The 15,397-nt window shown below is 48.5% G+C and overlaps 1 protein-coding gene across 4 annotated transcripts in view; it reads left to right on the top strand.

Moving 5' to 3' along the window:
- The window catches only part of LOC140426175 (very long chain fatty acid elongase 1-like), a 124,214-nt gene extending 111,121 nt beyond the window's left edge, over positions 1-13,093 (top strand). For all 4 annotated transcript variants that reach the window (XM_072510612.1, XM_072510613.1, XM_072510614.1 and 1 more), the window contains one exon: positions 11,250-13,093. In XM_072510612.1, the coding sequence (XP_072366713.1) occupies positions 11,250-11,534 (285 nt within the window). In that variant the 3' untranslated portion in view covers positions 11,535-13,093. The remainder of the gene's footprint in view (positions 1-11,249) is intronic.
- Positions 13,094-15,397: the final 2,304 nt, after the last annotated feature.

The raw sequence follows: 15,397 nt of genomic DNA on the forward strand, positions 1-15,397 counted from the left end.
ATTTTTCATTCACAATTTTTCCCCTTACACATCAAACAAAAAGAAAAGTTAACAGTACAAGTAACATGATAACTACAATCTAATAAAGAGTAACTAACCAACATGGTAAACTAACCAAATAACATAAAATGAAACTTCCCCCCCCTTCCCCCCTGGGTTGCTGCTGCTGGTCATCTATCTTCCCTCTAACGTTCCGCTAGGTAGTCGAGGAACGGTTGCCACCGTCTGGTGAACCCTTGAGCCGATCCTCTCAGCGCAAACTTCATCCGCTCTAGTTTTATGAACCCCGCCATATTGTTTATCCAGGCCTCCAGTCCGGGGGGTTTCGCTTCCTTCCACATGAGTAAAATCCTACGCCGGGCTACTAGGGACGCAAAGGCCACAACATCGGCCTCTTTCGCCTCCTGCACTCCCGGCTCATCCGCAACTCCAAATAAAGCTAACCCCCAGGCTGGTTTGACCCGGACCTTCACCACCTTCGAGGTCACTCCCGTCACTCCCCTCTAATACCCCTCCAGTGCCGGGCACAGCCAGAACATATGCGTGTGGTTTGCCGGGCTTCCGCCACACCTCCCACACTTGTCCTCCACTCCGAAGAACCTGCTCAACCTTGCTCCCGTTATGTGTGCTCTACGCAGCACTTTAAATTGAATCAGGCTAAGCCTGGCACACGAGGAAGAGGAATTTACCCTGCTTAGGGCATCAGCCCACAGACCCTCCTCTATCTCCTCCCCGAGCTCTTCTTCCCATTTTCCTTTCAGTTCGCCCACCAGCTCCTCCCCCTCTTCTCTCATCTCTCGGTATATCTCTGACACCTTGCCCTCCTCGACCCACACCCCCGAGAGCATTCTATCCTGGATCCCCTGTGTCGGGAGCAATGGAAATTCCCTCACCTGTTGTCTTGTGAACGCCCTCACCTGCATATACCTAAAGAAATTTCCCCGGGGCAGCTTATACTTTTCCTCCAACGCTCCCAAGCTCGCAAACGTCCGGTCTATAAATAAATCTCCCACCCTCCTAATTCCCAACTGGTGCCAGCTCTGGAATCCTCCATCCATTCTCCCTGGGGCAAATCTATGGTTGTTCCTAATTGAGGACCCCACCAAGGCACCCAGCACACTTCTCTGTCGCCTCCATTGCCCCCAGATATTTAATGTTGCCGCCACCACTGGGTTCGTGGTAAATGTTTTTGGTGAGAACGGTAGTGGCGCCGTCACCAGCGCCTCTAGACTCGTCCCTTTACAGGACTTCCTCTCTAATCTTTTCCACGCCGCTCCCTCTCCTTCTATCATCCATTTACGGATCATCGCCACATTGGCGGCCCAGTAGTAGTCGCCCAAATTCGGCAGCGCCAGTCCCCCCCTGTCTCTACTTACCCTCGGAACTTTCCCTGCCCACACGAAGCCAGTGATGCTCCTGTCTATTTTTTTAAAGAAGGCCTTAGTGATCAGTATAGGGAGACATTGGAATACAAATAGGAACCTCGGGAAGACCATCATCTTAACTGCCTGCACTCTGCCCGCCAGTGACAGTGGCTGCATGTCCCACCTCTTGAAATCCTCTTCCATTTGTTCCACCAATTGTGTCAGATTAACTCTGTGCAAGGTTCCCCAGCTCCTGGCTATCTGAATCCCCAGGTATCGAAAGTTTCTTTCCACTCTCCTCAAAGGCAGGCCATCTATCCCTCTACTCTGGTCCCCAGGGTGTATCACAAAAAGTTCACTCTTTCCCATGTTAAGCCTATATCCCGAGAAATCTCCGAACTCCCTCAATGTCTGCATGACCTCTGTCATCCCCCCCACTGGGTCCGTCACATACAGCAGTAGGTCATCTGCGTAGAGTGACACTCTGTGTTCGTCTCCCCCTCTAATCACCCCTCTCCATTTTCTGGAGTCTCTCAGCGCCATGGCCAGTGGTTCAATTGCCAACGCGAACAGTAATGGAGATAGTGGGCATCCCTGTCTTGTTCCCCTGTATAGTCGGAAATACTCCGATCTTTGCCGACCCGTGACCACACTTGCCGTTGGGGCCCCATAGAGGAGTTTGACCCAGCTAACAAACCCGGCCCCGAACCCGAACCTCCTCAGCACCTCCCATAGATACTCCCACTCCACCCTATCAAATGCCTTCTCTGCATCCATTGCCGCCACTATCTCTGCCTCCCCCTCTGCTGGGGGCATCATTATCACCCCTAATAGCCGTCGCACGTTAACATTTAGTTGTCTCCCCTTTACGAATCCTGTCTGGTCTTCGTGCACCACCCCCGGGACACAGTCCTCTATCCTCGTTGCCATTACCTTTGCTAGCAATTTGGCGTCTACATTTAGTCGTGAAATAGGCCTATAGGACCCGCACTGCAGCGGATCTTTATCCCGCTTCAAAATTAACGATATCGTCGCCTCCGACATTGTCGGGGGTAGAGTCCCCCCTTCCCTGGCCTCGTTAAAAGTCCTCACCAACAGCGGGGCCAGCAAGTCCACATATTTTCTATAAAATTCCACCGGGAACCCATCTGGTCCCGGGGCCTTCCCTGCCTGCATGTTCCCCAGCCCCTTGGTAACCTCGTCCACCCCAATTGGTGCCCCCAGGCCTTCCACCTCCTGCTCCTCCACCCTCGGGAACCTTAATTGGTCCAAAAACTGCCACATCTCTTTTCCCTCCGGGGGTTGGGACCTATAAAGTCTTTCGTAAAATGTCTTAAACACCTCGTTTATCTTCCCTGCACTCCGCACGGTAGCTCCCTTTTCGTCTCTAATTCCCCCTATCTCCCTCGCCGCTGTCCTCTTTTTCGCAGCTGATGGGCCAACAGGCGACTAGCCTTTTCCCCATATTCATATCTCATCCCCTGTGCCTTCCTCCACAGCACCTCCGCCCTCCTAGTGGTCAGCAGGTCGAACTCCGTCTGGAGTCGTCGTCTCTCCCTGTATAGTCCCTCCTCCGGGGCCTCCGCATATTCTTTATCCACCCTTAAAATCTCCCCCAGTAATCTTTCCCTTTCCTTGGCCTCTGTTTTCCCTTTGTGGGCCCTGATGGAGATCAGCTCTCCTCTGACCACCGCCTTTAGTGCTTCCCATACCACTCCCACTCGGACCTCCCCGTCGTCATTGGCCTCCAGGTATCTCTCGATACATCCCCGCACCCTTCCACAGACTCCCTCATCCGCCAACAATCCCACATCTAATCGCCAGAGTGCACGCTTCTCCCTCTCCTCTCCTAGTTCCAGGTCCACCCAATGTGGGGCATGATCTGAGATAGCTATGGCTGAATACTCAGTTTCTTCCACCCTCGAGATCAACGACCTTCCCAAAACAAAAAAATCTATCCGGGAGTATACCTTGTCAACATGGGAGAAGAAGGAGAACTCCCTGGCCTTCGGTCTAACAAATCGCCACGGATCCACTCCCCCCATTTGGTCCATAAACCCCTTAAGCACCTTGGCTGCTGCCGGCCTTCTTCCGGTCTTAGATCTAGATCTATCTAACCCTGGGTCCAGCACGGTGTTGAAGTCTCCCCCCATTATCAAGTTTCCTACCTCCAGGTCCGGGATACGTCCCAGCATCCGCTTCATGAATCCCGCATCATCCCAATTCGGGGCATATACGTTAACCAACACGACCTCCGTTCCCTCCAGCCTGCCACTCACCATCACATATCTGCCTCCACTATCTGCTACAATGCTCCTAGCTTCGAATGATACCCGTTTCCCCACCAGTATGGCCACCCCTCTATTCTTTGCATCCAGCCCTGAATGGAACACCTGTCCCACCCATCCTTTCCTTAACCTAACTTGGTCCGCCACCTTCAGATGCGTCTCCTGAAGCATAGCCACGTCTGCCCTCAGTCCTTTCAAGTGCGCGAACACTCGGGCCCTTTTAATCGGTCCATTTAGGCCTCTCACGTTCCACGTGATCAGCCGCACTGGGGGGCTACCTGCCCCCTTCCCGTGTCGGCTAGCCATCACCCTCTCTAGGCCAGTCCCACGTCCCGATTCCGCGCTCCCACCCGTTCCCCAGGTGGCGCATTCCAGCCCCGACCACCCTTTCTTTAACCAGTTCCTCTTTGATTTCTGCAGCAGCAACCCAGTTATCTCTCTTCCCCCCCCCCCCCCCTGCCGCTAGATCCCCATCTAGCGTGATTGCTCCCCCCATATTACTTCCGAAAGTCAGCTGATTCAACTGACCCCGGCTTCTCCCGCTCACTCCTTGACCCCCCCGTGTGGGGAACTCCCATCTACCTTGCGCTTATTTTCCCGCCATCACCTTTCTGGCGCGGGAACAAGGACAGTAGGCCCCATATTCTCTGTAGTTGTCCCGCCCCTTGTGGCGCAGCTCCCTCTACCACCCCACTCCCATTCCTCATCCCCCGCCTATGTCTCTTCTTCCCCCCCACCGGCGCCCACATTTCTCAGTGTCCCCCCCTCCCCAATTTACATCTCTATATACATCTGCATTGTCGTTTCCCCTCCAACATCAGTCCCTCAGTTCCGATCCAGTTTCTCGTCTTTAATAAAGGTCCATGCTTCTTCCGCCGTTTCGAAGTAGTGATGTCTCTCCTGGTACGTGACCCATAGTCGCGCCGGCTGCAGCATCTCAAACTTCACCTTCTTCTTGTGTAGCACCTCCTTGGCTCGATTAAAACTCGCCCTCCTTCTCGCCACCTCCGCACTCCAATCCTGGTACACCCGTACCACCGCATTCTCCCATCCACTACTCCGTACCTTTTTGGCCCATCTCAGAACCTCTTCTCTATCATTGAAGCGATGAAATCGCACGATTGTCGCCCTAGGTGGTTCTCCCGCCTTTGGTCTCCTCGCAGGGACCCGATGAGCCCCCTCCACTTCTAAGGGGCCTCAGCTCCCATCAGCGAGCTTAGCATCGTGCTCACGTAGGCCCCGCAGTCCGCTCCTTCCACTCCCTCGTGGAGACCCAGGATCCGAAGGTTCTTCCTTCTTGCTCTATTTTCTAGGGCCTCAATCCTTTCAGTGCACTTTTTGTGGAGCGCCTCGTGCGCCTGTGTTTTGACCGCCAGGCCCAGGATCTCGTCTTCATTATCCGTCACCTTCTGCTCTACCATGCGGAGCTCCGTCTCCTGGGTCCTTTGTGCCTCCTTAAGCCCCTCAATTTCCTGTAGCATCGGGGTCAGCACCTCCTTCTTAAGTAGCTCCACACACCACCTTAAGAATTCATCTTGATCGGGCCCCCATGTCGCCTGGGCTTTCTCCGCCGCCATCTTGCTTCTTTTTTCCTCCTGTCCCTTTCCTCGAGGATTCTTCGCGATGTAGCCACCGCCGCCGATATTTTTCTGTTTCGTTGGGGGGGACTCCCTGTTAACTCACCCCACACCGGGTTTTGTCCTGAAAAAAATTTCCCGTTGGGGCTCTTAAAAGAGCCCGAAGGTCCGTTTGAGCTGGAGCCGCCGAAACGTGCGGCTTAGCTGGGCATCGCTGCAACCGGAAGTCCGTCAATCTAGATTCTAACCCTACCTCCACTACTTACTGGAGAAGAGTTCGAAAAACTCATGATCCTCTTAAGAAAAACGTCTCCCCATCTCTGTTTTAAATGGAAAACTCCGTGGCCGAGGTTTTCTGACCCTCCGCACCGGAATCGCGCCTGGCACGGGGGTGGAGAGTAGCCGTTCACACTGGAAATCCTGTGCGACGGCACTTCCGCAGGCCCCCCCCAGGCCCGCACGCGCGGTTGATGTGACGCCAGTCAGGGCCATTGGAACAGGCCCCCGCAGTTGACCGGCTGAACTCACGCTGGCGTGGTTTATAAGTGGTACCACCTGGCAGCAGCTGGGCCCACGGTGGGGGTCCTGGTGGGGAGGGCGGGGGGGTATTTGGCTCCGGGGGTGGGGGGCCTCAGCGGTGGCCAGGCCTGAGATCGGGGGCCACCGATTGGCGGGCAGTTGCGATCTGGGTGGGACCTACCTTCCTCCGTGCGGGCCCGCTGTGTGGCTCCGTCATGGCGGCGCCCGTGCAGAGGTGGGCCGCCGCGCAGTCTAGCTAGCAAGGTACTGCCGGCAGCCAGAGCTGCGGGACACACGCCGGGACTCTGCTAGCCCCCTGGAAAACTAAGAATCACCCCGGAGGTTCGAGGAAAATGTCTGGAGTGATTCTCGCCCGTTTTCCGGGGGGTGTGGGTACTTAGTCCCCAGAAGGGAGAATCCCGCCCCTTATTTTTAAACCGTTTCCCAGTTCTAGTCTGCCTTCCAAAAAGAAATCTCCTTTCAGCATCCACCCTGTCGAGTCCCCTCAGGATTTTGTTTCAATAAGATCACCCCTCATTCATTCTTCTGAACTCCAATGGATTGAGGCCCAATCTTTGGATTGGAATTCAGGACCGGCATGTTCCTGTGAGGAAGAAGGATAAATACGGCAATTTTCGGGAACCTTGGATAACGAGAGATATTGTAGGCCTCGTCAAAAAGAAAAAGGAGGCATTTGTCAGGGCTAAAAGGCTGGGAACGGACGAAGCCTGCATGGAATATAAGGAAAGTAGGAAGGAACTTAAGCAAGGAGTCAGGAGGGCTAGAAGGGGTCACGAAAAGTCATTGGCAAATAGGGTTAAGGAAAATCCCAAGGCTTTTTACACGTACATAAAAAGCAAGAGGGTAGCCAGGGAAAGGGTTGGCCCACTGAAGGATAGGCAAGGGAATCTATGTGTGGAGCCAGAGGAAATGGGCGAGGTACTAAATGAATACTTTGCATCAGTGTTCACCAAAGAGAAGGAATTGGTAGATGTTGAGTCTGGAGAAGGGTGTGTAGATAGCCTGGGTCACATTGAGATCCAAAAAGACGAGGTGTTGGGTGTCTTAAAAAATATTAAGGTAGATAAGTCCCCAGGGCTTGATGGGATCTACCCCAGAATACTGAAGGAGGCTGGAGAGGAAATTGCTGAGGCCTTGACAGAAATCTTTGGATCCTCACTGTCTTCAGGGGATGTCCCGGAGGAATGGAGAATAGCCAATGTTGTTCCTCTGTTTAAGAAGGGTAGCAAGGATAATCCCGGGAACTACAGGCCGGTGAGCCTTACTTCAGTGGTAGGGAAATTACTGGAGAGAATTCTTCGAGACAGGATCTACTCCCATTTGGAAGCAAATGGACGTATTAGTGAGAGGCAGCATGGTTTTGTGAAGGGGAGGTAGTGTCTCACTAACTTGATAGAGTTTTTTGAGGAGGTCACTAAGATGATTGATGCAGGTAGGGCAGTGGATGTTGTCTATATGGACTTCAGTAAGGCCTTTGACAAGGTCCCTCATGGTAGACTAGTACAAAAGGTGAAGTCACACGGGATCAGGGGTGAGCTGGCAAGGTGGATACAGAACTGGCTCGGTCATAGAAGGCAGAGAGTAGCAATGGAAGGATGCTTTTCTAATTGGAGGGCTGTGACCAGTGGTGTTCCACAGGGATCAGTGCTGGGACCTTTGCTCTTTGTAGTATATATAAATGATTTGGAGGAAAATGTAACTGGTCTGATTAGTAAGTTTGCAGACGACACAAAGGTTGGTGGAATTGCGGATAGCGATGAGGACTGTCAGAGGATACAGCAGGATTTAGATTGTCTGGAGACTTGGGCGGAGAGATGGCAGATGGAGTTTAATCCGGATAAATGTGAGGTAATGCATTTTGGAAGGTCTAATGCAGGTAGGGAATATACAGTAAATGGTAGAACCCTCAAGAGTATTGAAAGTCATAGAGATCTAGGAGTACAGGTCCACAGGTCATTGAAAGGGGCAACACAGGTGGAGAAGGTAATCAAGAAGGCATACGGCATGCTTGCCTTCATTGGCCGGGGCATTGAGTATTAGAATTGGCAAGTCATGTTGCAGCTGTATAGAATCTTAGTTAGGCCACACTTGGAGTATAGTGTTCAATTCTGGTCGCCACACTACCAGAAGGATGTGGAGGCTTTAGAGAGGGTGCAGAAGAGATTTACCAGAATGTTGCCTGGTATGGAGGGCATTAGCTATGAGGAGCGGTTGAATAAACTCGGTTTGTTCTCACTGGAACGAAGGAGGTTGAGGGGAGACCTGATAGAGGTCTACAAAATTGAGGGGCATAGACAGAGTGGATAGTCAGAGGCTTTTCCCCAGGGTAGAGGGGTCAATTACTAGGGGGCATAGGTTTAAGGTGAGAGGGGCAAGGTTTAGAGTAGATGTACGAGGCAAGTTTTTTTACGCAGAGGGTAGTGGGTGCCTGGAACCCGCTACCGGAGGAGGTGGTGGAAGCAGGGACGATAGTGACATTTAAGGGGCATCTTGACAAATACATGAATAGGATGGGAATAGAGGGATACGGACCCAGGAAGTGTAGAAGATTGTAGTTTAGTCGGGCAGCATGGTCGGCACGGGCTTGGAGGGCCGAAGGGCCTGTTCCTGTGCTGTACATTTCTTTGTTCTTTGTTCTTTCCTCCTGGAACCACCCTCTCTTTCCATGCCAGTCGGGTGAACCTTCCTGGAACAACTTTTAACTACTCATTTATACCCTTTTTCTTAAATAAAGAAACCAAAACTGTATAACTTGTGGCAAAACATCCCAATTGTATATTCAATAAACAACATTCCATTTGCCTTCCTAATCATTTGCTATCTTGCATGCTAACCTCTTTGTGATTCATGTAGCAGGGCACCCAAATCCCCCTTCTGCAGCTTTTCTATTTCTACCAAGTGGGGAAAGTTCACGTTTTCAAGGCTTCTGGACATCCAAAGTACTCATTATTTTTGAAGTCTAACTGATGTAATTGAAGGAAATGGTTTAGGGGCTGGTTTAGCATGGGGTTGGTTTAGCACAGGGCTAAAGAGCTAGCTTTTAAAGCAGACCAAGGCAGGCCAGCAGCATGGTTCAATTCCCGTACCAGCCTCCCCGAACAGGTGCCGGAATGTCGCGACTAGGGGCTTTTCACAGTAACTTCATTTGAAGCCTACTTGTGACAATAAGCGATTTTCATTTCATTTCATTTTTCAAATGTGAGCACGCAAGTTGCAACAATCAGTGTCCTAATGACCAAATAGCAAGGATAATCCCGGGAACTACAGGCCGGTGAGCCTTACTTCAGTGGTAGGGAAATTACTGGAGAGAATTCTTCGAGACAGGATCTACTCCCATTTGGAAGCAAATGGACGTATTAGTGAGAGGCAGCACGGTTTTGTGAAGGGGAGGTCGTGTCTCACTAACTTGATAGAGTTTTTCGAGGAGGTCACTAAGATGATTGATGCAGGTAGGGCAGTGGATGTTGTCTATATGGACTTCAGTAAGGCCTTTGACAAGGTCCCTCATGGTAGACTAGTACAAAAGGTGAAGTCACACGGGATCAGGGGTGAACTGGCAAGGTGGATACAGAACTGGCTAGGCCATAGAAGGCAGAGGGTAGCAATGGAGGGATGCTTTTCTAATTGGAGGGCTGTGACCAGTGGTGTTCCACAGGGATCAGTGCTGGGACCTTTGCTCTTTGTAGTATATATAAATGATTTGGAGGAAAATGTAACTGGTCTGATTAGTAAGTTTGCAGACGACACAAAGGTTGGTGGAATTGCGGATAGCGATGAGGACTGTCTGAGGATACAGCAGGATTTAGATTGTCTGGAGACTTGGGCGGAGAGATGGCAGATGGAGTTTAATCCGGACAAATGTGAGGTAATGCATTTTGGAAGGGCTAATGCAGGTAGGGAATATACAGTGAATGGTAGAACCCTCAAGAGTATTGAAAGTCAAAGAGATCTAGGAGTACAGGTCCACAGGTCATTGAATGGGGCAACACAGGTGGAGAAGGTAGTCAAGAAGGCATACGGCATGCTTGCCTTCATTGGCCGGGGCATTGAGTATAAGAATTGGCAAGTCATGTTGCAGCTGTATAGAATCTTAGTTAGGCCACACTTGGAGTATAGTGTTCAATTCTGGTCGCCACACTACCAGAAGGATGTGGAGGCTTTAGAGAGGGTGCAGAAGAGATTTACCAGAATGTTGCCTGGTATGGAGGGCATAAGCTATGAGGAGCGATTGAATAAACTCGGTTTGTTCTCTCTGGAACGAAGGAGGTTGAGGGGCGACCTGATAGAGGTATACAAAATTATGAGGGGCATAGACAGAGTGGATAGTCAGAGGCTTTTCCCCAGGGTAGAGGGGTCAATTACTAGGGGGCATAGGTTTAAGGTGAGAGGGGCAAGGTTTAGAGTAGATGTACGAGGCAAGTTTTTTACGCAGAGGGTAGTGGGTGCCTGGAACTCGCTACCGGAGGAGGTAGTGGAAGCAGGGACGATAGGGACATTTAAGGGGCATCTTGACAAATATATGAATAGGATGGGAATAGTAGGATACGGACCCAGGAAGTGTAGAAGATTGTAGTTTAGTCGGGCAGTATGGTCGGCGCGGGCTTGGAGGGCCGAAGGGCCTGTTCCTGTGCTGTACATTTCTTTGTTCTTTGTTCTTTGTTCAAATAATCGGATAAATTGGATAGAATCATTATTTCCACAGCTTTTACCTTTTAAAAAATTTTCTGTTGAATATGCATCCCACCATCCTCTTCCATCAGTGAGCATAATTCACTGTCTTTTGGTAAATTCTTGTGGTTACTGTACCATCTGACAAATTGAGGGATAAGCATTGACTGGAATACTGGGGCAAATGTCCTTGCCATTGAAGTGCCACTGGATTTTTAACAGCCAGTTGAGGGGAGTTTAATGTCTTCAAGCAGGGTAGCACATGGATTGAATGGTATAGATAGCAGTGCTAAGGTGTATGGTAATGCCAGGACTAAGATCGATTTATGGTGATACAGTAGCACAGTGGTTAGCACTGTTGCTTCTCGGCTCAAGGGTCCCAGTTTCAATTCCCAACTTGGGTCACTACCTGTGCGGAGTCTGCAAGTTCTCCCTGTGTCTGCGTGGGTTTCCTCCAGGTGCTCTGGTTGCGCGCCTCAGTCCGAAGATGTGCAGGTTCGGTTAGGTGGATCGGCCATGCTAAATTGCCCTTAGTGTCCAAAATGATAGGTGGGGTTACTGGGTTATGTGGAAAAGGATGGAGGTGTGGGCTTAAGCAGGGTGCTCTTTCCAAGGGCTGGTGCAGACTTGATGGGCCGAATGGCCTCCTTCTGCACTGTAAATTCTATGATCTTGTACTTTACTCTTGCAATGGTGATATTATTTTCGGTATCCCTCTGAGTTGAACGGTTTACAATCTGTGCTGTTTGTGATGTTCCCTGAATTGAGGTGCAGTACCTGTTGCTATTTTTTGTTTCTATTTCTCTTTTCAGGTCCAGTTTGTCGTCGTCTCGCTGCATGTCACCCAGTACTACTTCATGGATCACTGTGATTACCAGTTCCCCATCTTCATCCATCTTGTGTGGATGTATGGAACATTCTTTTTTGTCCTTTTCTCCAATTTCTGGTACCAGGCCTACACAAAGGGCAGGAGACTGCCCAAAATCAGAGATGAAAAACTAAGAGCGGCCATGAAGAACGGAAAGCCAGCAGCAGAGAATGGTGGGCATTTGCTGGAAAACGGGAAGGTGATGAATGGCAAAGTGAAGACAAATTAACAGGAAAATAACTTTTTTAAAAATAAAACCAATTATTGTATTTTTTTTTGTTTTTTGGAAAGTTTTCGGGAGGGACGGGGCAGCGATTTATCTGGTTTTGAACTTGGACTTAAGAATTTCATGCAGTCGATTTAATCAGCTCTGGCACCAAGTTGAAATTCAACCTGGAAAAAGCTGATGACTAAATATTTTTAAGGATCCTGTGTAATTAACAAATGATGGGTTTATGGTTAATCAACTCTGGATATTGTTTGAAATCATTGCACTACTTTAATTGACATTGGTTACAAGGATAATGCAGATTGTGACATGGGAAATGGACCCCTATGCCTCGGACTTGAGAGAAGGCCTGTTCGACACTCGTCTGCCTCAGCCTAATCCATGGACATCCTGAGGAGTTGAATATGTGCAATTTTCCGTCTTTACTATCTTACAATCGCCGCCAGTGTTGCATTATAACAATACCCTAGATCTGCAAAGAACTAAAGTGTGTAACGGTGTTGCCTTTAACCCTTCCTCCGAAAACCTGCGAACAATTAAACCCATTATGCTGTCTATTCTAGCCACCATCACTGAGCAGTGAAGACCATGTAAAATTTCCTTCAAATGGCCCACCTGGTTGGGCCTGTCTTTAGTAATTTATACCATCTGTCACTATAAAATGTAACATACTAACACAAGTAGACATTTTAGGTATTTTACTTGATACTCACAAAGTTGCTGTATATTTTGGGAATGAAGGAAACTCCAATATTTAAAATGAATAAATAAAAGCTGCTAGGTGGGACAGTGTTAATGTGGCCCATACAGCAAGGAGATAATTTTTTTATTAATGTTTTGTGGTGGGCAGGTAAAAGAGTCAGCTTTAAACGTCCAGTACTTGCTAAATACCCTGAGGCAGTGAGTCCCATGAGTATCCCTTTCCTTTTGATCTGTCATTACTGGGGACTGAATAACCAGCAAGTCGAGGGGTAATGCTCAACATTTCTCCCCCCCCCCCCCCCCCCCCAATAAGTGAGTTCTAATTGGTCCCTGGAAAGGTGAGATTGACTGAAATGGATGCTGGAACCAGAATTGTCCATTCAATGTATCGTGGAGTAACAACCTCCAATCTACACATTTGAGTATAGGAGCTATATCTACTCCTTTTTCACTCTTGTCTGAAGAGACTTTCACCTCTGCCCTACTATTCCAATCTAAAGCTGCAAGATTAAAAGGACGCAGGTTAGTGCTGTATGTACATATGGTTTCTCTTCAGTAGGTGCCAGCTGCATTTGGAGCTGAGCGTCATGTGAAGCAGCTCCAGGGCATAAACCGTCAATAGCACTCCTCATCCGCATTAAGCTCCATTTAGGAGCGATACAAAGTACTGTACATGGAAAGCAGTGCAGCTATATCTTTAGTTCTTTGCAAATCTTGCTGCTTGTTTCAGTCAAAACCGATCCCCATGAGTTTTTAATAAAAACAGTGAAGGAAGATCTCTGGGATTATGATATCACAGGAGCAAGTTCCAAAAGGAATTCTCTGACTCTGAAATAAATTCAATTTCAAAACTTAAATGTTTAGTCTGATTTTCTTGGTGTTATTCTTTGCAGCTGACAAGACATTCTCTCTCTTCTTGATGGATTTACAAATCGCAAAGACGCTCCTTCTTTGATTCTTCGAACAGTTTACCCTAAGTGAAATTTTGCTTCACGTTTACACCATGGGTTGCTGTGCGCTTGATGCTTGTTTCTTCCAATTTAGTCCCTTGAGACTTCACTTTGAGGTTATTTTCATAATTCATGTCATAATTCTGCTAGAATTTCTATAATTTCCTTCTAGACTTGGGGATCCGTTAACCTGGAAAACACATAACCAATGAATCTAATTTTACAGGCCCACCTAGGTTGTCCTGATGCATTGAAGATAGGCTTTGTGTGGGCACACTTGGTTGTGAAGCATGAGAGATAAACAAAAGCCTTATTATCCTGGGCTTCAATAGAGTTTCCTCACAAACTAGTGTAGGGTTTGGTGAGCTGGCAGTACCTCTTGAACAGATGACTGTGTCAAACCTACTGTGGATTTTGATGTGGGTTTTCTGGCCTATGTTTGGGAGTGGGCTGGAAACTTGCATTACCAGCTCCTAACTTGCGACAATAGCACACAACCTGAGCCTTTAAAGACCGAAAAGAAAAAAATAGGAGCGGGAGGAGGCCATTCAGCCCTTCAAGCCCACTCCGCCATTCATAGAATTTACAGTGCAGAAGGAGGCCCTTTGGCCCATCTAGTCTGCACCGGCCCTTGGAAAGTTCACCGCACACCTACACCCTATCCCAGTAACCCCACCTAACCTTTTTTTTGACACCAAGGGCAATTTAGCATGGCCAATCCACCTAACCTGTACATCTTCGGACTGTGGGAGGAAACCCACGCACACACATGGAGAATGTGCAGACTCTGCACAGACAGTGACCCAAGCCGAGAATCGAACCTGGGACTCTGGAGCTATGAAGCAACATGCTAACCGCTCACCGGGTGCTCCGGTTTCCCCTTGGGTCCCGAAAGATGTGCTGTTGGGTTATTTGGGCATTCTGAATTCTCCCTCCGTGTACCCGAACAGGCGCTGGAATGTGTGCGATTAGGGGCTTTTCACAGTAACTTCATTGCAGTGTTAATGTAAGCCTACTTGTGACAAAGATTATTATTATCCAATAATAGGAAAAGTCACACTGGTTGGCCCATCTTTGCTTGGGGTTATTGTTAAATGTCAAACTATTGATCTTACATCCAGTATTGATGATCAGAAACTTCCAGTTACATTTAGGGAAGACTGAAACCATTACTTCTGGTCCCCCACTCCAAACTCTTCCACCAACCTTGTGCCTATCCCTTGTCAACAGTCAGTGATGCCAATGTTGCAGACCGGTTTATAATAGACCTCTAGGTGAACTGACCACTCGCCAACCGTATCTCTAAGACTGCTTTTATTATAACGTTGCCTCTGCCTTGGCTCACCTGCTGCTGAAACCATAATGAATGCCTTTGTTAGCTCTGGTCTTGATGCACTCCTGGCTGGTTTCCCTCTACCCTCTGCAAACATGAGCCCATCCAAAACTTCCTGCTGTGCATGTCTTGACTCTCAGCAGTTTTGTGCCTGTACTCATTGACCTATATTGGGTGCTGGTTGAGTGATCTCTTTTTAAAATACTCATCATTAACTTCTCTATGATTTCACCTCTCCCAATGTCTAATATCCTCCAACCCCCCCTCCAATTCAATTCTGGACTTTTGAGCATCCCTGATTTTTAACTGTACCAACATTGTTGGCAAGAATTCCCTCCCTCAACTTCACTACCCCTCTTTATAACGAGTTGTTTAACTGACTTCTGTGACCAGGCTTGTGGCTCAGTGTCTTTGTTTTATAATTCTCTTGTGAAGCCGCTTGGAATATTTTGTTGTATTACAGGTGCTATATAAATTATCTTTGTTTTGATCCCAATAACAAATTTACCAAAGTCACTGTTCAGGTTAGTGAAGCCAAATTGATTCTGTTATGGTTACTGAATATTGAACTGTCTTCCCTTTTCCATCACCGCCCATTTTAGTGTATCACATTTAGAAACCTAATTTGTTGACTGGTGCACCATTTTAACTACTTTTTATCTTGCATTTCTCTGGTAAGTCAGCAAGAGTTAACAAATGTTGTTACACCATTGAAACAATCTCCAACTTCAGTGATGCTGTGCCAGAAAATGGAGAAATGTGCATCCACACACAGTTTAAACCGTCTGGGGAAGATGTTGAGCAAGATTTATGCTCAGGAGAGATGCTGCAGGATCAGCTTGGGTGATTGTTCCTGCCCTCTAAATGTCTTGTCTCAG

Source organism: Scyliorhinus torazame, chromosome 7 (genome assembly GCF_047496885.1).
Source record: "Scyliorhinus torazame isolate Kashiwa2021f chromosome 7, sScyTor2.1, whole genome shotgun sequence".
NCBI lineage: Eukaryota > Metazoa > Chordata > Chondrichthyes > Carcharhiniformes > Scyliorhinidae > Scyliorhinus > Scyliorhinus torazame.